Consider the following 20,149-nt stretch of genomic DNA (forward strand, 5'->3'; position numbering starts at 1 on the left):
GCTGCAGTTATCTAAATGCGCCAAGGAGTAAAGAGGAATCTTACCTCATTTCACAAACCTGTCTCATGGGCTGTGCTGGCAGTTCAGTTAAAACTATTTTTTTTTTCTGTAGTGGCAGAGGATGATGCAAGATCCCACAGCAGCACTTCTAGCTCTACAAAGATTCTCAGTGGGTAAAATGGGAAGGAGCCCAGTTGAAAACCTGGCTGTGACAGACCATTTCCCCTCAGTGTGAGATAGAATACTGGTTTATTAAGAGTTCAAACAGTCACTTACTAATTGAGTTTATTCAAGTGGTAAGTAACCAATAGCAAATCAATTCTTAAATGTACAGATAGATCTGAGTCTTCAAATATGGCACAAAAACTCCATAAGCTCTGCTTATGTGGAGAGTCACAGTAAAAATAATCTAAGTGCATATTCAAGATGCTTTAAGCCCACCTTGGAGCAGCCAGTGGCACATTGGAGGCTAATTACTTGCCTCAATGAACATGTTTCTAAAAAGCCCTTTTAGTCTACAAAGACTCATTGGCCGAGAAAAATCATCAACCTCCACCTGATAGGTTTACCAGCTTTGACAACTTTAAAATCTACTGAACCTCAGTCCTCTCTATTAAGCAACTTTCTGCACTCAGAGGGCAAATGCAATTTTTACAGCAGTGACTGGAGCCTTCAGCACCTACCATGTTGGAACATGGTTGGGAATAAAGAAGTTAGATGCTGCCCCTGGCACAATTAGCGTATGATTTAACTCAAGTGTTCCACCTCGATGTAGCCTGCGTGTGCTGTTGCCTTGAGGCTTTTCCTTCGAGATGAATTACTCTTCGCTGCCCCACGGACAGCACAGGACCAGGTCCAGAGAGTGAGCCCCAGCTAAACTGACCTTTTCTAAAGAGGGGAGCAGAATCATTTAAAATCCCCAGAGCAGAGTGTCAGCTCTGGCCACAGTGCAACAACCTGCCCCCTTTACAGTGAAGAGGGGGAGTTGCATGCCCTGAAGGAGTGAGCCTTTTGGGGACTGACACAAAAGGCTTTTCACGTGACACTGTTTATGACCCTATCAAAAATGTAATACAACCCTCACTGTGGCAGCCAACCAGCCATCCAGAACAACCAGCTTGTGGCAGACAAGTTCTACCCTTAGTGAAAGAAATGCCTTCCAGCCCAAATTGCAAGAAACACAGCTTCAGTGAAACAAGCCAGATGTGACCATGTTCTAGCCACACCGCTCAACTATGGAACGTGCCATGGTGGGAGAACTGGCTCAAAGCAAGGAAAAGCTGTGGGCTAGTGCATGTTGCACTTCCACTGACCTTTCTTAAGTTTTCTTCTCATTGTCATTAATCAATCAGGCTCAGTTTGCTGGGCAGGGAATTCCTTATCCACATGCAACTAATGCAGTGAATACTTGACCAACCCTCACAGTTATTACAGGCCCCTGTTCTCCATGGTAGAGCAGCAGTTGCTGCTGTTGCACAGGGCTTCCCATGTCCCCTCTCTCTCCTGAGCACCAGGCCCATGAAGGGAACTGGGAGATTTCTGACTGAGGAGTGGCAAGAAGGGAAGCAGCTGCTGGGTTGAGCCCATAGTCACATGTTTTGTGAATACTACCTTGTGTCCCTTCTTGCTGCCGTTCTGTGCAAGTTACTAGCTTCTCATTCCAGGACGAAGCAGCCCTGAGTAGGTCCTCGGTGCTGAAAGCCAGTACCACAGCTGGGGAGACTCTCTCAAGTCTTTTCTCACCTGTAAAGTTAAATGAGTGTTTCAGTCTCTGTCTGGCTTTGATCTTGAGTGGCTTATGCCTGGTACTGCTCCAAAGAGGCAGAAGGGCATGTATGACTGGCTTCTCCATTCATCTCCTTCAGTGGATGGTACATGTAGTCACCACGTTCACAGCGCTCCGCTGCCCGGCTCCTGAGAACTAGCATCAGGTTTCCTACCACACTGATCAAAAGCAGCAGCCCCAAGACTGAGGTGAAGCAGATCCAGGTTCTCCTGTGAGAAAGGAATGAATAACCCACTCTCAGAAATGCAGCACTACATGTTTTAGTACATCTGTAACTATGCAGCAGATTTCAGGTATGTGGCTCCTGGCTGGCTGCACCACTGCTGCAGCCTAAGGTCTTGCTTCTCACAGTGGCTTAAGTGGGTGCTTTTAACCCCTCAGAGTGGTTGCTTCTGTGCTGTTTGGCCTCTTCCTTTAACACTGACTTTTGGTCTCTCTCTTCCACCAATAGCTCTGACTGTGGCAGACAAAGGCTGGGCTTAGTGAAAAGCGTGTTCCTCCGTGTGAAATGATTGGGGCACAGAAGAAAGATGAATGAATGGCTGCTGGCCCCTACTGTTTCCAGCAAGTATAGGAGTGCTCCATTTGTTTCATAACTAAGGCTATGAGCTGGTCCCAGAGATCAGGAAGGTCATGGATTCTGTGATTTTAGGTGACCTCTAGGACTTCTACCTCTAAGGGGGTGGGGGCTCAGGCAGCCAGCCCTGTGCTGCTGTGATTTATTGTGTACTGCCTGTGGCTTTTACTAAAAATATTTGTGACAAAATCTTATCCTTATTCATAACAAAAGCAGAACAGCTGGTACTTGAAGCGGTTCTCTCATTTCACTAAGAGAAACCAGAATGTAGGGTTAGTTGTGGCTCCCTACAGTAAAAGTAAGTGAATGGCTTTAAATGTGGAGGCCCATCATTAGCAGTGCAGCTGGTCTAGTCTCTCCTCATCAGTAATACAAACACCAGACGATGATGCTGCAATTCTAGAATCAAAATTAACGTGCCCAGAAGCTGGAAATCAAGTGCAACACAGGGCAAAAACCAGGCTAAGGGCGTTTTAATCCACGATTTACAGTGGCTGGTTGGTTCCTTTGGATGCTGTGTGCATGGAGCTCTACTTCCCTATACAAGTTACTTGCAGCTCAGAGCTAGTAGGGCTGGAGGACTTGCAATGCAATATTGCACTAAATGCTGCAGCATATTGCAACAGCATACGTGAGAGACCTTTCTCCCCCAATCCCCTATGGTGCAAACCCTGCTGCAGCTAGGCCAGAGGGGAACAAAGCTCTTGTCTTACAATTACAGAGGCCATTAACAATCTACCCCCAAGAGCTTAGCCAAAGTGAGGATGGATCATGATTCATCTCCCTCCCCAAAGCCAGGGGCCTCCCTGAGTATTATTTACAGGCTGGCTGGTGCCTGAACAGTATGTGAGAGGAGGGAGGCTAGGGCACACCCTGGCCCTCCCATGACAGCTGTTGAGCATTGGTTGCCCTGACCGTCCCCTCTAGTCTTGTGCCAGAGCAGCAGGGCCATAGCTCTTGCTTGTAGCCCCACAACTTGAGGCTGGCTTTCAAAGCCTAGAGGCAGCTCCCTCCTGAGAATTTGGTGCTCAACCAGAAGCCTGATGAGCTGAGTACAGAGCTTCCAGGGCAAGCACATGGACTATATACAATGAAGCAGGAGCTTTTCAGACTCCATGGCCATCCTCCCCACAAAAGGCCAACTGGCGGGGGGGCAGATGCTGCTCTATCATTTGTTCATATATAACCAAACACTGCACACTTACTCTGTGAGAAGGGGTTTCTCATCACTCCCTGCCTGAACCATGTGGAAAGCCAGACAGTGGCCAGCTGGAAGACAAGATGGCAACAGGTGAAGGAAACAGGCACGGGTGGGGTGGAACTGCCTCACACCGAACAAGCCCAAACCAAAGCGCAGGGAAAGCATTAGCTAGCCAAGGTGGTGGCAGCTTGGCTCATAGCTCTGCGGAGCTAATGACAAGTGAGACAAGCTTCGGTCTCTATGGTCACATCAGTGTCACATGGCAAAGCTGCTGCGCTGCGTAGCCAAAGAGAACCAAGCAAAGAGGCAGCACGGGACATACCTCTGGATAACTTGTCCTGCAGGCTGTCCTCATAGGTGATATTACAGCTGCCCGTCTCCTGGTCACAAGGACAGCCATGCTCGCAGTCACAGAGCTGCTGGCAGTTTGGCCCATACCAGCCTATGGGGCACTCTGAGGAATTAAGGTTGATTGATTACAAAGAAAGCCGGGTCTACTCCCTGCAGGCTGGGATTTCCACATCAGCACAAGGCACGTTACCTCAGCCGTGCATGTCCCACTAAAGCCGTTGCACGTACAGTAATTGTTCAGAAACGTTTAAACAAGCTTTATTTCCCCAGGGTATTTTCTCGAACTTGTCTAGTCTCCCTCCCCATAGCATCTGAGCACCTAGGGAATGATTTAGAGGCCACGATTTAGTTTGGAAGGACAAGCGTTTTATGAGAACAAGGTGACAACAATTAAAAGAGCACAGTGTAATTAATCTGTGCAACTCCCTGCAGCAGGATCTTGAGGCAGAAAGTAAGATTCACACCAGCATTAGATGTTTTAATAAGAGCAGGTGCGGTTACACAAGCTAAGAAATAAGAGCTAGAGGCAAATCAGCCATTAAAGGGAGAGTGCAAAGGTCAGACTTTCAACACTCATCGACTCACACTAGGTACATGTGTGGCGCGACACCCAGAATTAAGAGGTCATGGTCAGCTGCCTTTGGCTGTCAGATTTACAGCTTTCTGGCTGAAACGTGGTCCATTTGTTAGGCCAGCTGTGAATTAGGTGAGAGTTCACCTGGTTTTGAAGGCACACAGGGAAAGAGCCAGTTGCTTCCACTTACAAAAGAAAGTGTCACATTTTTAAACAGCATTTTGTAGGTAAAAGGCAGCCCCCTAGCACAGCTGTAAGCCTGACCTTTCTGCATTAACATAACCCAAATGGAAAGTCTATACCTGGGCTTGACTGAGCCCTGTGGGGCAAAGCTCATGTCTTCCTTAGTCTGAACACAGGGTTGCTCCATACAGGACATTTAAACTCTTCATACGCACAAAGCACTACTGGGAAGAGATGTCACCTTGCTGACAGATGGCTCCTTGGTAACCAGCCGGGCAGGTGCAGGATCCGTGCACAGGGTCACACGCTCCACCGTTCAGACAGAGGCATTTCTGGGTGCAGCCATCCCCATAGGAGCCGCTAGCACATGCTGCAGGCAAGCACAAACTCATCAGGGTTCTCTTACTGGCCATGCCGAGAGCAGCTGGAATTCTCCGTATCAACACACCGGCACCCCTTCCCCACCACTCTCCCCATTCACTGAGCGTTCATTACACAGGGATGGGACACCACAGCACCTCCTACAAGCCAATCGGCTGCTAAGCAACCGGCAAAGTGAATTAAAACCAGAGTGGAGCGAACCTGCCTCAGCTGGGAGCAGGGCATGCCAGGAGAAGGAAGAGATCCATTTGCAGGGGGCTCACGTTAAGGGTCAAAGGGGGGATGACTCTGCTCTTTATGCCTCTGATTAAGTGCCCAGAGAAGGGAGTGCCACCAGAGCAGGTGAAGAGGTTAGACAGGACTCCTACCTTTCTGTAAAAGCAGCAAAGAGTCCTGTGGCACCTTATAGACTAACAGACATATTGGAGCATGAGCTTTCGTGGGTGAATACATGCATCCGACGAAGTGGGTATTCACCCACGAAAGCTCATGCTCCAATACGTCTGTTAGTCTATAAGGTGCCACAGGACTCTTTGCTGCTTTTATGGATCCAGACTAACACGGCTACCCCTCTGATACTTGATACCTTGCTGTAGCTGTTTCCCTCCTCCCCTTTAATGGGCAACCGATCCTAGTGAGAAATCCCAAGCTGGTGCTGGACAAGCCTCCTCAACCCCTGTGCTCACCTCTGTCAGAGGATAACAGCTGAGAACCTCTGGACATGAGAGGGGCCTTCAGGAAAGCTGAGGAGCCCTGAAGCTCATGGACTATCCCCAGGCCTGGGCAGGGGCAAAGACTTCCCAAGGGCTCTCCAAGGCACTTGAGTTAACTGGTGCCTGCTGAAGTCACAGATCTCAGCTCCCATTGATGTTTTGAGCACCTGTGGCTCCAATGCCCGTGCCAAGTGTGTTGCTCACTGTGAGGCCACAGAGATGCTGCTAGCTGGGTGATTATGCTGGGTTGGGCTGTTTAATAAAAGGCATTTTAAAAACAACCCCCCCTCCTCCCCGCACTTCTGATCATGTGTCCATCCCAGACCCATCAGCTGTCAGCTCTCACACACCTTCCCTTCCCCATTGCTGGAGAGCCAGGAGGGTGGTGACATCATTATTAAGGAGGTGAAACCTGAGAGGGGAAGTAATTTATTCACACTACTTAAACTTATTTAACTACAAAACTTGAGGAGACCTTATCCTGGTTTAGAGGCTGAATCCACACTTCCCACCCTGCAGTTAAAAAGGCAGGAAGCTCGCAATCTGCAGTTCTCAGACCCAGCTGACCAAGAACCACAGCTTGGAAATCCTGGCTGTGTCTAACAGGGGAAAAAATGCAGCAAACCCATCACAGGCCACTAGGTACCCTAAAGGTGCAACAGAAAAAGGACAACACACCCTGTCGTCTCTCTTTTGCGGCTCGCCCTTCCAGAACAGTATGGGTGTTAGACAGGGTCAATAGAATCACATTTCCCCACTGCTGCAGGCGTCAGGCAGACAGTGCCCTATAACGATGCAGTCCCCTCCATAGTCATAAAGAAGAAGATTACAATACAAATTGGAGTTACCTTCGCTGCAGTTGCTGCCTATCCAGCCAGCATCACAGAGGCACCCAGCTGCACAAGAAGGAAACACAAATCAGGCACTGCAGCTGAGACCAGCAGAGAGACTACGGGCTGCTTGAGACACCAATGCCCCCACTTAGAACATGCACCCGGAAATCAAGACAAGGGTTAACAAACACTCCCCTCCAGAGAGTCAGGGAGTGGACCAGCTGGGCTCATTTGTAGCTGCTGCTATAAAAGGCTTGGCTTTCAGCAGAGCCTGGAGTAAGAGGAGCTCTCTTCTCTAGGGAAGAAGACTTCAGTTCTCAGCACTTGATTGATACTGGAGGCATTTTCTGTATGCAGAGCACAAGTGACTGGGGCGGGCTGGAGCAAGCCATGTTCTTGAGAGGGCTGCACTCAGTCAAAAGGTACCTTTTCTGGGGGGGTTTCTGACGGTTGTGCTGGGAGCTTGTGGGATGAATCACTCAGGATCATTAGAATGAAAGTCACTGGTGACCCTTAAGTAGAAAGGCTCCAGTGTGGAATTTCAGCAAGGCAGGAATGGTCCAGGGAGTGACTGCCCTGCTGTTTCATCATGTAACAAGCTCTGCAGTTCCTGCAGGGATACAAGGATGTGGAGGGGCCCTGGGAGGGGACATGTTCACAAGAGGCTCTCTCTTCAGTGGTCCAGAACCTCTCTTGGACTGCTAGGAGCTCAGCCTTGTTACTGTGTGGTGCTAGGCGGGCGGGGTTCCCCTACTCCGACAAGGTGGCAGATAGGACCTATGAATGTTAGCACCACTACCTGGCCAATCTCTACAGACCCAACAGCTGCACCTCCCTCCCCACCCATTGCCCCCCCAGCTGGTAATGATGACATACTAGCGTGTAACACTAGTAACACACCCACCTCCCGTTGCAATGGGCTCGCTTTGTAAATAGGGGTGGCTTACACTCAGTGCAGATGCCACGCTGGCTGCAGTTGGAAGGCCCGCAGTCCAGGACGCTGCAATCTGGTCCTCTCCAGAAGTCCCCAGTGCACTGGCACTCTCCCAGCACGCAGCGCCCGTGCCCACTGCAGTCTGGAGGCTCGCAAGCAGGCTCGTGGATACACATGACTGTTGAGACGCTCCGAGGGCAACGCCACATGGCGTCGGACTTGCTGAGGACAAAAGGCAGTTCCCATGAGCAAAGGCTGGGGTGTGAAAGCTTCCCTGTTCCTATAGCCCTATGGCATGAGTGGAGGAGGGGTGAGCTGTGCAGATACTGGCAAAAACTGAAAGCCAGGATCACTAAGTCCTCCAACAGGGACACACGCCCAGGACTCTGCGGGTTCTTGGATCAGCTGGCACATTAGTAAGGTGCATGGAGCTGTCGATCAGCTGCCAGCCATTTCAGTCACAGCCCCATTTGATAGCTCTGCTAGCAGCCTGATGATGGTGAAGGTTGTGTAATACCAGAGCACTTGGGAAAATTAGGTAATCACTCCAAATCCCACTAGTCAATCACTCAAAGAAAAACCGTCACACACGTTTCCTGGGCAAACGCCTAATGCTTCAAATGCTGATTATTCCCTCTTAGGTACAAGGTGAGGAGTACAGACCTCGAATATGCTAATTTAAAACAATAATTATCATAGTTACACAGCACACTTCTGCCTGAAAAAGCCCAAGGCATTTCCCAAACAGCCACCCACCCTCAAAATACAGCCACTTCTGGGGTGGATGACAGCTGCTAGGTAGCCAGCTAGCACATTGTGCAAAAGGGGATGGAGAACTTTAGTCTAGGCCCACCACCTACTCTTCCAAGGACTAATGGGACCTTTTACAGCCTGGCCTGAGCAGATAAGGTCTCTGAAAAATATTGCGTCTTGCTTGCTACTCGACTCTTGTGCCTCGGAAAGAGAGGAAGGGGGTGGAACCTGCTGGGATTCATAACTCTTACTAGTCTAGCTATCTCATGACTGATGTCTGGACTGGTACTTTGCACCAAGACATCAAGTTATTTCTGTGACGTTCCAGGCAGGTCAGAGAGCAATACAGTCCCCTCATCCTTCCATACACACAGACCAGCATGAAGGACCAGATTCGTTCCCGGAAGAAGCAGGTGCATTTCACAGGAAAGTCAGTGGGAGTCCAACCCACTCTCGCCAGGTCTGAGTTTAGCCCTGTGACTCTGGAGTGGTTCCCACAGAGATCTTGTCTATGTAGAGGAGAGCGCCTCAGGCAACGAACTGGGAAGCTGAGGTGTCCCCATGGTTTTCACCATCCAGCGCCTACCAGTGATCCGACGGGTAACTCGCAAGGGTTCCATTTAAAACCAGAGTGGCTGACCCTCCACCATCCAGATTGATAGCATTCACGAGACCCTGCTGCTTTAGGAAGTTGGCCATTTCCCAGAGATTGAGGCTGCAAAACAAAAAACAGTTTTTGCAGTTTAGCACCAAGGGATGCAGGAGCCATCTCTGGGGCAAAGTATAGCAGCCTCACGGATCATCTGGAGGGACTCTGAATTCTTGAATTGGGTTTATTCAACACCACTTCCTGAAGCTTCTCATCGGGTCTAAAATCTGTTTAGATTTCGGACAGTATTCTTACAGATGAAGCAGACATTTCTGCTGGTGGCCAGTGGATATAACTGATATTTAGGCTTGGCAGAATTTGATTTTTTTAAATATAATTTGGATGGATAATATCTACGTTTATTCTTAAGCATTTTAATTTTTTTTTTGTCTATTTTCACAGTTGTGGAAAACTATGGGGGAGAAGGGTCAGGCAACAATGATTTAATGACAGCAGATGTTAGGCTTCAAAAAGTTAAAGCTTTATAATCATTGACACAAACTGTCAACATCACATGTCAAAATATACAGAGTAAAGATCCCTAAATCCAACTCTAATAACGTCTCAAGCAATACTTCCCTACTTTGCCTATCTGGAAACTTTGATGGTCAATAGAAATATTTTTGTCAGGTTGTGTCTATGGTGGAATCGATGTTTACTGACATTTACCAAAAAAATTGAATCCTGCCAAGCCTACTCACAGCTGTGGCCCTGAAAACACAGGAGTGAAATGGCTACCCTTGGATTTTTGCACTACGGTAGCTATGACAGTGGAAAACCCCAGCCTGGGAGCGCTCCACCAATGGAAAGAGTTCAAAACTGAGCTCAGACCCCTGGTGCGTGTCAATTGTACACCCTGGGGTGATGCTAGCAGTTCTCACTTGATGCAGCTCTACTGGTGGAGACGAGCGCTCAGACAGAAGAACCAGCTTCCATGCTGCCTATCAGAAGAACCTGAAAAGGGACAGAGTCCACATAAATCATGCCTCTGTCTGAAAGATGTTATCCCTCCTAGTGGTAAATCTGAGAGGACTATCCCTGAAAGAGCTGAGAGTTCCCCCCTTCAGTTCTACTTCATGAATGTGACAGCACCATGGGGAGAGTCAAATTCATTGTTTCCTCCTGTCTAGTTGGCCATTTCCCCTGCTGCTTGGATGGGTCCCTCACAGGGAAAAGACATAGTTGATTATTGGAAAAGGTTACTGTAAACTCTCAAACACCAGCAGGGAAAGCTGGCAGCAGGGCCTGAAATTCAGGGTCCGGGGCCAAGAGGCACCTCTGTGATCATCTAGTCTAGTGGTTCTCAAACTTATTTGATCGCACCCCCCCTTCGTGTCTGTAGTCATATACGTGTCCACCACACAAGTACGTCTACCAATATATGCGGTGCTTCCCTTGAATCAGTTTTGGCTTCTTTGTTTTTCACTTGAGTTGTTTGGTTTTTTCCAAATGCGCAAACGCTCCAATGTATAAAGAGCAAAAGCAAAACTGTGATTGTGGTCCATGCTTACAATTAAATGTGCACACCGGGTCGTAGCAAACGGATGGCAATGACTTTGTATAATGCTATGCAAGCTTAACAAAAATCCGTCAAAATCCACAGCGCCATCTGAGGACCTGATACGGCTGGAGGAATCAGCTTTGCTAGTTATTCATTGCTGTGGGTAAAGTGCTCACAGTAAGTGTCTACCCCCAGCCCGCCAAAGCTTCTCATGTCTTACCCCCCAGAATACATTCCATGCCCCCCAGTTTGAGAACCTCTGATCTAGTCTGATCTGTATATCACAGGCCAGAGAACTTCCCAACAATAATTCCTAGAGCCTCTCTCTTAGAACAACATCCAATCTTGATTTAAAAACAGTCAGTGATGGAGAATCCACCACAACCTGGTAAATTGTTCCAATGGTTAATTACTCTCTCAGTTAAAAAATTATACCTTTATATCCAGTCTCAATTTGTCTAGCTTCAGCTTCCAGCCATTGGATTGTGTTCTACCTTTCTGAGCTAGACTGAAGAGCCCATTACTAAATATTTGTTCCCTGTGTAGATACTTACAGACTGTGATCAAGTCATCCCTTAACCGTCTCTTTGTTAAACTCAATAGATCGAGCTCTTTGTGTCTGTCACTATAAGGCAGGTTTTCTAATCCTTTAATCATTCTCATGGCTCTTCTCTGAACCCTCTCCAATTTGTCGACATCCTTCTAGAACTGTGGGCACCAGAACTGGGTGCAGTATTCCAGCAGCAGTTGCACCAGTGCCAAATACAGAGGTAAAATAACCTCTCTACTCCTACTCAAGAGTCCCTTGTTTATACATCGCAGGATTCCATTAGCTCTTTTGGCCACAGAGTCACACTGGGAGTTCATGTTCAGCTGATTATCCACCATGACCCCCAAATCTTTTTCAGATTAAGCACTTTAGTCTTAAACTGACTTCATTTCAAGTTGGCAGCATCCGTTTATTGTTCCAAAATATAAAGGATGGGCCTAATTTAGCCCAGTGTAGTTCTCTTTAAGCCAGAGAGTTACACCGCGGTGATCGGCTCCAATACATTTAAATTCTCTCGGGTTTTATTCAAGAGTGCAGGAGGGAGAAGGAAGTTATAGACTAGGACACGCATCATACATCTAGCTTCCAGGACAGAGTAAGCTTCCATTTTAAAAAGTTACACTTCTAACCCTTTTAACTGAGGTGTGGGGGAATCATGCAAATACAGCACTGTCTGGATAGCTCTGCAAACAAGTGAAAACAATAGGTCCAACCTATTCCCATTGAAATGAACAGCAAAACTATCATGAATGTCAATGACAGCAGTATCTCGCTCACCACTGCTGAGAAAGGAGAAAATTATCCTTATTCATCACAATGAAATCTACATTCTGAAGCCTAGTGATGGCAACATCAGTGCCAACACGTAATTTCACTTGAGATCATTTTAGCAGAAAGATCCAGCATCAGTTCTTCTGTCTGCAGTAGTGGATTTAGAAGGGAGAGTGGGGTATCAGGAGCCCAACTGGTTAAACAGGGCCCTGCTAGCAGTAATGGAGCCCTGCAGGGTTGTTCTCTCATTAATGCAGGGTGCCTGACTCTGCCTCTTTACCACCACAAACTTTTATATGGTGCCTTAAACTTACACCTGGCTTTACTGAACATGGGATCTGATGCTGTTCTCAGTACTGGCAGTGATGCCGGATCAATCCCTTTGATACTTTGCCTGCCCCATGAGTTTACTAAAGAACAAGTCCTCAGCCTTACCCCCTCACATCAGTCTGTCCATCCATATGAACCAAGATCAGTCGCCCGAGCCTGTCATGTCCCACTGCCGTCCTGGCAGATATCACATTGATGAACTTGTCAAAGGACCCTGCATGGGAAAAAGGATAATTCACAGGCAGGTGAAAGAGCTGACTTTACAGACTCCTCTAGCTGGAGAAGACTGAGCATTAGTTACTAACTTAACTCCAACCTTCCCCATCTAACCTCACACAGGAATTAGGGATGAGAATTTCCATAACCACTCTTGTTACAAGAGACTGACTGGCTTGGGGAGATTGGGAATGGAATATGGAGCCCTTCACCTCTAGGTCACGGGTTCAGCTGCAGCCCAGGTTGATGGTGACTGCTCTTGTGAAATGAGTTTCTGACTTCAATCTAGTTCTCCGTGGAGAAGAATTCACACTAAAATAGGGCCCCTTGTGGCATCCTCAGGCCAAGGACTAACTGGATATTATTATTTCTAGCACCCAAAGCCTCTAATCAGGATCAGGGCCCAACAGATGTGGATCTGGAAGACACAGTCTCTACTCCAGAGTTCACAGTCCAGGCGGCTGCTCCCTGCTCTCTCAAACTTCCAGGGGAGAGCTCCGACTGTTGTATCTGGTTACAGCAGCTACTGAGGTGGGGGATAGGAAAAGACAGTGTCCAGATACTGGCTGAACATCAGCTTATGGGCGTGACCAGTTAAGCCTCCCACTCCCACATATTACTAGATTGGCATGGGCACTGGGGTGCTTTGCCTCACAACCCAGACAAAATAAGACTCTCCTTATCCGAGTGAGGCTTATTTTCAGCTCCCCCACCCGCAGCACTGGTGGCAATGCTAGTGCAGCCGTGACACCAGCAATCACTGGCACTTTAACAATTACGCTGTCTAGGCCTATTCTGAGCAGTTAGGTGGCTTGGTGTCTAAAATGGCAGCAGCTGGCCCACTGCTGTCACCAACTGTGCAGCTGTGCTGGTAGTAGCAACAGGGAGAAATGTTAATGATTCTGGTTCCATTATAATTAGCACATGCTATACCCATCATCCGATCCTCCCCAAGCAGTATGGGAAAGTTTAGCTCCGTCTACACTTGCAGATGCACAACTGTTTGCAGATGCACCCATGGCCAACAGTGGGGGTGGCATGTACCAGTGCAGACAAAATTTATAGCTCTGAAACCAAGATGCCCATTTATAACCTCCTCATAAGGCAGCTCAGCAGCAGATTGGAGGCAGTAGCTTAGGATCTTTACCTGTGGTTTGAGTCTTGTCACACTCTGCTGTCTTACTCTCAGCGACATACACTTCTCCATCTCTCAGCAGCCAGACTACGCCACTTACCAGCTGCACAAATGGGTTGACTTGATCCAAAACATCCTCCTCCGACAGGTACCTGGGAGAGCGACCAGAGAAGTGAGGTGGCTCATCAAGGTGCCCAAAAACCTTTAGTGATGCCAGACTATTGCCTTGTCTACATTAGGAAATCCATTTACTGCTGACAACAGGCAGCTCAACCAGTTCTGGAAAAAAATGTGACCATATGTGTAGCTCAAGCCATGTTCTGCACTGCTTCAGAAGAATGGACCGAACTTCGCTGGCAGCAAATCTATACAACACGCTGGGTAATAACCAGGTGACCACCAGCCCCTTGTGTATGGTAGAGCTCCTGCCATTGGTACTGCCGGGAGAGCTGAACCAGAGGAGCAGTGGTAGGGAGATTATGGCAAAACACCTTACTCTAGACAGAACCATCCCCGCAGGCAGAAACATGTCAATTTTCAAGCACAGGCAGAGCCTTGGGGCCCTGTCTCCACTAGCAAGGTGTTAAACTTTGTACAACAATAGTGCCAGGTTTAAAAGAGCCTAAATAGGCTAAGTTTAACCTGGCAGTGAAAATGAGGTGAGAATCCACATTGGCCCGGGTCAGATGGGTTTTGCAAGGCATGGAATCAGTCCCAGGACTCCTAGGGTCTGTCCACACAGCCTTGCATTGCATTATGGGAAGGAGCCTTCATAAAAAAAACAAAATCCCAAACCAACATTCTTGGAAGCAGAGCAAATGCTGCAAAAGGCATTCCTGGCTACAACTTCCAGGCCAGCTAGTGGGCGTGGCCATCCACATGAGTTCTTATTCACACAAACATTCATTGAAAAAACAAAGCACCATGAATACAAGCGTTTTTAAGAGGTGAGCATATTTAGCATTGGAATGGCTCTCATGGCATTGTGAGAAAACCCTTCACAATTCATGTCAAATGCATCCCATCTGGCCCAGGGAATGCAGAAAGCATCTTAAGTTTATTTTGAAAGAATATTTTACTACCTTCTACTATATGTGCTGGATATAATGCACCATGTACTTGAAAATCCACAACATTCAACATATTTCTGAAGAGGGAATGTCTAATTGGTAAGTTTAATACCTGATATTTACAAACACTGATTCTCACCACTCTCCTGGAAGGTCGGCATTATCCCCTTTTGATTGGTGAGAAATTGAGGCACTGGCAAGCTGAGGGCCTGATTTCCTGAGGTACAAAGCGCTCACAAGCATAGAGGAAATTAACAAACTGTGGGTATTCAGCACCACTGAAATCCAGCACCTAAGGGACCTGCCCAAGGTCAGAAAGGGGAGTCTGAAGCAGAGCCAGGTGTAGAAATGATGAGTGACTGGCTCCAAGGCTAGTGATTCATAGATTCAGATTCCAAGGCCAGAAGGATCCATTGTGATCATCTAGCCTGACCTATTGTATATTATAGGCCAGAGAACCTTTCCAAAATGATTTTTAGAGCAGATCTTTTGGGAAAATGTCCAACTAAACTACAAAGCCCTGAATTAAAAAGATAAATCTTACTCTTCAATAGACCATAGTGCACATGGCGTTCCAAGTTTAAATGAACCAGTGCAAGATTGGGAAAGCCTTCATAGTACCTAGGCATGCACCACTTTTTTTAATAGATGGGCTCTGGTTCTCTACAATTAATTGTATGTAAAAGTGATAGTCACACAACTTCTGTGTACAGAGTCCATTACAGACAGAGGAGAAATTGGTTCTGCAGGCGTATGCATGCCTAATCAGTTGCCTGTGCAATGCATAGTACAGAAATTGCACATGCAAAAATGAAGGCTCTTTGGAACAGTCTGTAAATGTGATCCTTTATCTGCATGGTATTATTTCAGGGAAACAACTATTTCCACAAAACTTTCTAACAATTTAAAATAGTAATTTAAAAAAAAATGAAGCTGCTAGGTGAATACATGAAGCCCTAGTATTGATCTTGATAAGCTGCATTCAGCCCTGGAAAAATATCTGGCCTTTCTTACGCAGCTGCTCTGATAGATCACACTGCCAGTGCTTCCTTTCAATAAGGAGACATAATGTCTGAGATAAGGCCAAAAGGGCCATTCTATAATGTACGGGATTAAAAATCCCTATTGTTATAGTAGGGAAAGGTCCAGAAGCCAATTCCTAGGGGGGGCACTTTCTGCCTTAATGTTTATTACTGAGCCTTTCGGGAGAAGAAAATGGCACAGAAAAGCGCCCAGATCCTTACCCAAACACCATGGTGCCGTCCTTCCTGATGCCAAACTGCGCGTTCTGCATGCCTCTGGCATTTCTCACCAGCCTTCCGTCACTCACAATGTTCCCGAGGCATTCTCCGGTGACCATGTCAAAGTAGCCACCATTTTGGGCCACTAGGCACTTGCCACGTCTTGCAGTTTCTATCACAGTGGCCTGACGGCTTGAATTGCAACCTCCCAAGCCGCCAGGCTCTAACACAGAGAAGGTTCTCAGGGGGTTGTTCACAAAAGTAAAGTGGCCATAAACTTCCCTTTGTGGCTCGCCCTCTGGCGGGAAGTAAGACACGAATACTTTTGTCGTAGTCACAGGAAGTTTGGTGCTAGTGTCGCTGGGCCAAGTTTCATGAGTTACGTTGCCATGCACGACAGCTTGACAGTCTCTGACATACCTGTGATGGTGACGAGGACCGTAGTAGGAAGGAGGATATGGCAATAATAAGTCGTCATTTAATGAACTCCTGAAATGAAGAGATGGGTGAGATTATGAAATCTAGTTCTCATTCAGTCAGCTGGTCTGTTTTCCGTCTGTCTGTCTAAGCTACTTACAGGGCCCTCTGAGCACCTCACAGTCTTTTTAATGTGTTTAGCCCCACAACATCCCTGGATGGGAAGTGCTACTATCCTCATCTTACAGATAGAACCGAGGCACAGAGCTACGTCTACAAAGGCTGTGGCAGCAATCCTCTCAACCCGGGTTAACAGACTTGGCCTTGCGGGGCTCACGCTGGCGCTCTAAAAATAAGAATGTAGCCAGCAGCTTGAAGTTGCAGTTCAGACTCTGAAGCCTAAGGAGGGAGCGGGCTTCAGAGCCCGAGCTCCAGCCTGAGTCACAACTTCAAAGCGCTGTCTACACAACTATTCTTACAGCACCAAGGCAAACCCAAGTCTATTGACCTGAGCTGGACACCCACTCCTGCAGCCTAGGTAGACAAACCCAGAGACACTAAGGCCTTGTCTACACTTAAAACTTTTGCCACTTTTAACTTTGCTGGCATAGTTAAAGCGGCAACCCTGTCCTCTCCCCACCCCCAATCCATGCAACTATGGTGGTATATTGGTACAGCTTATTCCAATTCGGCTAAGTGAACTAAGCTATACTACATCTACACTAGGGCTTTGCTGGCATAACTATGTTGGTTAGGGGTGTGATTATTTTTTCTTGCTAAAGGTCACACAAAGTATATGGCACAGCAGTGAATGGAACCCATGTCTCAAATCCCTAATCAGCGGTGTGTAAAATCTACACCTCTAACGACTTAGTTATACCACCCTGCTGCCATAGTAGGCATATGTCATCAGGCAGGAGACCTTTCCACATACTAGCTGCCTCCTCTCGGAGTATTAGATACGCTGATGGGATTGCATGCAGCTGCACAGTGCAGCATTTTAAGACATGACATAGAAAAGAAAAATATAAAGCAATTATACAATGAGACATACAGAGCTCACTGTTTCTTCAGACTCCCCAAACCCTGGTCTATGCTTATAGAATAGTTGTGCTAGCTGTAGGTGTTCAATTGTTGCACTAGTCCAGGTTTGTCACCAATGTATATGAGGCATAATTTGGTTGAAATCATTTCTGAAAGGAGGCTAGGTAGTAATCAACTATTGGCATGACTATAAAAGCTAAAACACTCAAATGTTTCTTTCTTGGCATGTTCTCTCTTTCGTAGACAAACAAAAAAGTACAGTACTTAGCTTCCAGACCATAATAGTCATAGGCTCATTTCCAGGAATCTCTCTCTTCAATGGCTTTTTTGTCTCTCTTGCTTGCTTTGTTTAGGCTGTGGCTCCACAAGCGGGGAATGTTATATTTTTGCTCCTACACTAAAGTCAGGACAGGGGAAGTTTGGACAAGGGAAGATCTGCTAAAAGTTCATTTCCCCTCTAAGCGCATGTCACGTCGGAGACAGGACTTTCCACGAGTACTAAGTACAGCAAAGTTCGTTCCCTAGACCGTGTGAAAGGCGCAGGTCGGCCGAGACACCGCCCGCCGCTGTGCAGAACCCGCTGCACTATTTAGGGGAACAAACTAGACACGGGGGGAGGGGGCGGGTGCAGAGAGAGCATGTGTCAGTTGGCCCCATGGGAGCACTACATGGGGGCGGGGGAGATGATTTGGGGGAAGGGGGAAGTTGGCTGAGTTTATTAGCGGGAAAGGGGTGTGGGGGGGTGGAGAACTGGCCCGGGGTGACCAGCGGGCGGGGTGTGCCCCCTCCCCAGCCTGGACACCCGGGCTGGCCGGATCCGCCGCCCGGCCGAGAGGCCAGAGACTCACCCCCCGTCGCTGCCGCCGTGCGCTGTGCGGAGCCAGCTGAGCAGCGCCAAGGAAGCGGCGACAACAGCCACAGGCCGCTGCCGGCTCCCCCAGCTCCGGGCCGCGCACTCCGCCGCCAGCCTGGAGCCCGCCATATTGAGCGGGCCGGAGGATCACATGACAGTGAGTCACGTCATGTGATCAGAGGGAGACGGGGGGAACAAGCTGCGGGTTGTGCGCCACCTAGTGCCAGCCCGGCCGTACCGCGCCCGCAGAGGCCAGGCAGGCAGGAGTCCGCAAACAGACCCTAGAGCAGAGCGTCTCAGGCGATCTGATGTGGGGGACCGGCCATTTTTTCCCCAATGTGCCAGTGACTGGTGCCATATTATTATCCTATTCGAAGCTCTTATGAGGAAACTAGCTGCGGACCAGCAGCCGATGGCTCGCGTACTGGCACCAGTCCGCGGATCACCACTTTGAGAAGCACTGCCCTAGAGGGCAATGTTTAAAAGCGAGAGGTCTCTTTATACCCCAAACCATGCCCCCATGAAACCCTCCATAATACTCCCCCAACTCCCCCATGAGACTAGCCTAGAAACAGAATACTTTCCATAACCCCCCCAAAGATCCCCATGAAACTCCACAAAAACCTGCCCCCCCCAAAAAAAACCCTTACTCCCTTCAAGTGACCCCCCACCTCAGAATCTGGTCTCTTGTGATCCCACCACAAACTTGCTCCCTCTGTGGTGACCCTCACCTCTCCAAACCTTTCCCTGTGTTGAGGCCCCCACATTGGTTCCACATCCAACAGGAGCCTTGTCGGCTCTCACAAACTTAGCTGTACTTAGAGTGACCAGATGTCCCGATTTTATAGGGATAGTCCCAATTTTGGGGTCTTTTTCTTATATAAGCTTCTATTACCTCCCCCCCACCCCATCCCGATTTTTCACACTTGCTGTCTGGTCACCCTAGCTATACTCCTGATATTTGGAAGATTGGTCAGTTTTTTCCCCCTCCCTAAAACCCCTGGAATCCCTTGGTGCCAAATGGGCAGCTTACACAGGGTGCACAGGGTTTTACAGGATCTCCCATCCCCAGGTCAGATATCTGCATAATAGTTCACCAAAGGGTGGCATGAGACGTCTCTACCAAGAGCCAGTAGCCCACTGCTTGTCGTAACCATTGGGATAGGCACATACCGATAATATTGAAGGAGTTATGTATCTATACTAAAAATTATATTCTTGGTGACCAGCCTTAACTCCAAGACCTTAAGAGGTGATAACCTCAGAGCTGTTCCTTTCAGGCAGGAAATAACAGACACCCATCTCCCCATCTGGTACTTTGTGTTGTGTGCATTTTATGCCTGTTTGCATACTGAGCCATAGACAAAAGAACAGATTGTGAAATCTACAGAAACCAACAAGCAGCAGGAAGGGCGTCCTGCTTATGAATAAAGACAAAGGATTGTTGTGGTATATCGTGGGGTGCAAGGAAACACATGGGGTCCATCGGCTAGAAGGCAAACGGACAGCATGTCTGCCACATGAAAGAAGAGTCACGGGCAAGCCTGGGTGTAAAACCCTGCAAGGACTTTGAGACGCAAGAGTATCTAGGCTATAGAATGTGCTATATAACCATTTGTTTCCAATACTTCTACTTACTACTTCTTGAATCTGAGTGTTGTTAAATAAGCTAATACTTGGTTTTACTATAAACATATCCAAGTGCTGTGAGGTAAGTGAGGCAGTGATCTGAGGTGGAACTGGCAAGCCAGAGTGTACTGTTCCTCTGGAAGCAGTGAATCTGTGAATATTGCTAGTATCCAGTGAATCAGGGCCTGGATGCTCCAGGGAGATGGTCAGAGGGCTCAGAGGTTAGAGTGTGCCTGTTGCTTACCTGTAGAGAAACAGCAGAGCCTTCATAGGTCTAGAGCAGGAGTTCTCAGACTTCATTGCACAACCCCAGGATGGGGGATCGAAGCCTGAGCCCATCCAAGTCCCACTTCCCTGAGTCGGGGGGGGGGGGGGGGCAAGCTGAAGCTCAAGGGCTTTAGCCCCAGGCAGGGGGCCTGCAACCTGAGTCCCGTCGCCCAAGGCTGAAGTCCTCAGT

The 20,149-nt window shown here is 48.0% G+C and overlaps 1 protein-coding gene across 1 annotated transcript; it reads right to left on the reverse strand.

Moving 5' to 3' along the window:
• Nucleotides 1-55: 55 nt before the first annotated feature.
• Nucleotides 56-18,192, reverse strand: NAGPA (N-acetylglucosamine-1-phosphodiester alpha-N-acetylglucosaminidase). Its single transcript, XM_039490891.1, has 11 exons — nt 18,059-18,192; nt 15,753-16,238; nt 13,451-13,590; nt 12,193-12,301; nt 8,873-9,001; nt 7,547-7,755; nt 6,615-6,662; nt 4,914-5,042; nt 3,887-4,018; nt 3,569-3,632; nt 56-1,995 (listed from the first exon to the last, which is right to left on the reverse strand). The coding sequence occupies exons 1-11, from the start codon at nt 18,190-18,192 to the stop codon at nt 1,797-1,799; spliced, it is 1,779 nt and encodes a 592-aa protein (XP_039346825.1). The 3' UTR covers nt 56-1,796.
• Nucleotides 18,193-20,149: the final 1,957 nt, after the last annotated feature.

The sequence above is a fragment of the Mauremys reevesii genome, linkage group 10, assembly GCF_016161935.1.
Source record: "Mauremys reevesii isolate NIE-2019 linkage group 10, ASM1616193v1, whole genome shotgun sequence".
Lineage (NCBI taxonomy): Eukaryota > Metazoa > Chordata > Testudines > Geoemydidae > Mauremys > Mauremys reevesii.

Coding starts and splice junctions, on each gene's coding strand:
- NAGPA (XM_039490891.1), bottom strand. CDS start 18,192: ATGGCGGGCTCCAGGCTGGCGGCGGAGTGCGCGGCCCGGAGCTGGGGG. Junction 16,239..18,058: donor CACGGCGGCAGCGACGGGGG/GTGAGTCTCTGG, acceptor TCTTCATTTCAG/GAGTTCATTAAATGACGACT. Junction 9,002..12,192: donor GGACAGACTGATGTGAGGGG/GTAAGGCTGAGG, acceptor TTTGTTTTGCAG/CCTCAATCTCTGGGAAATGG.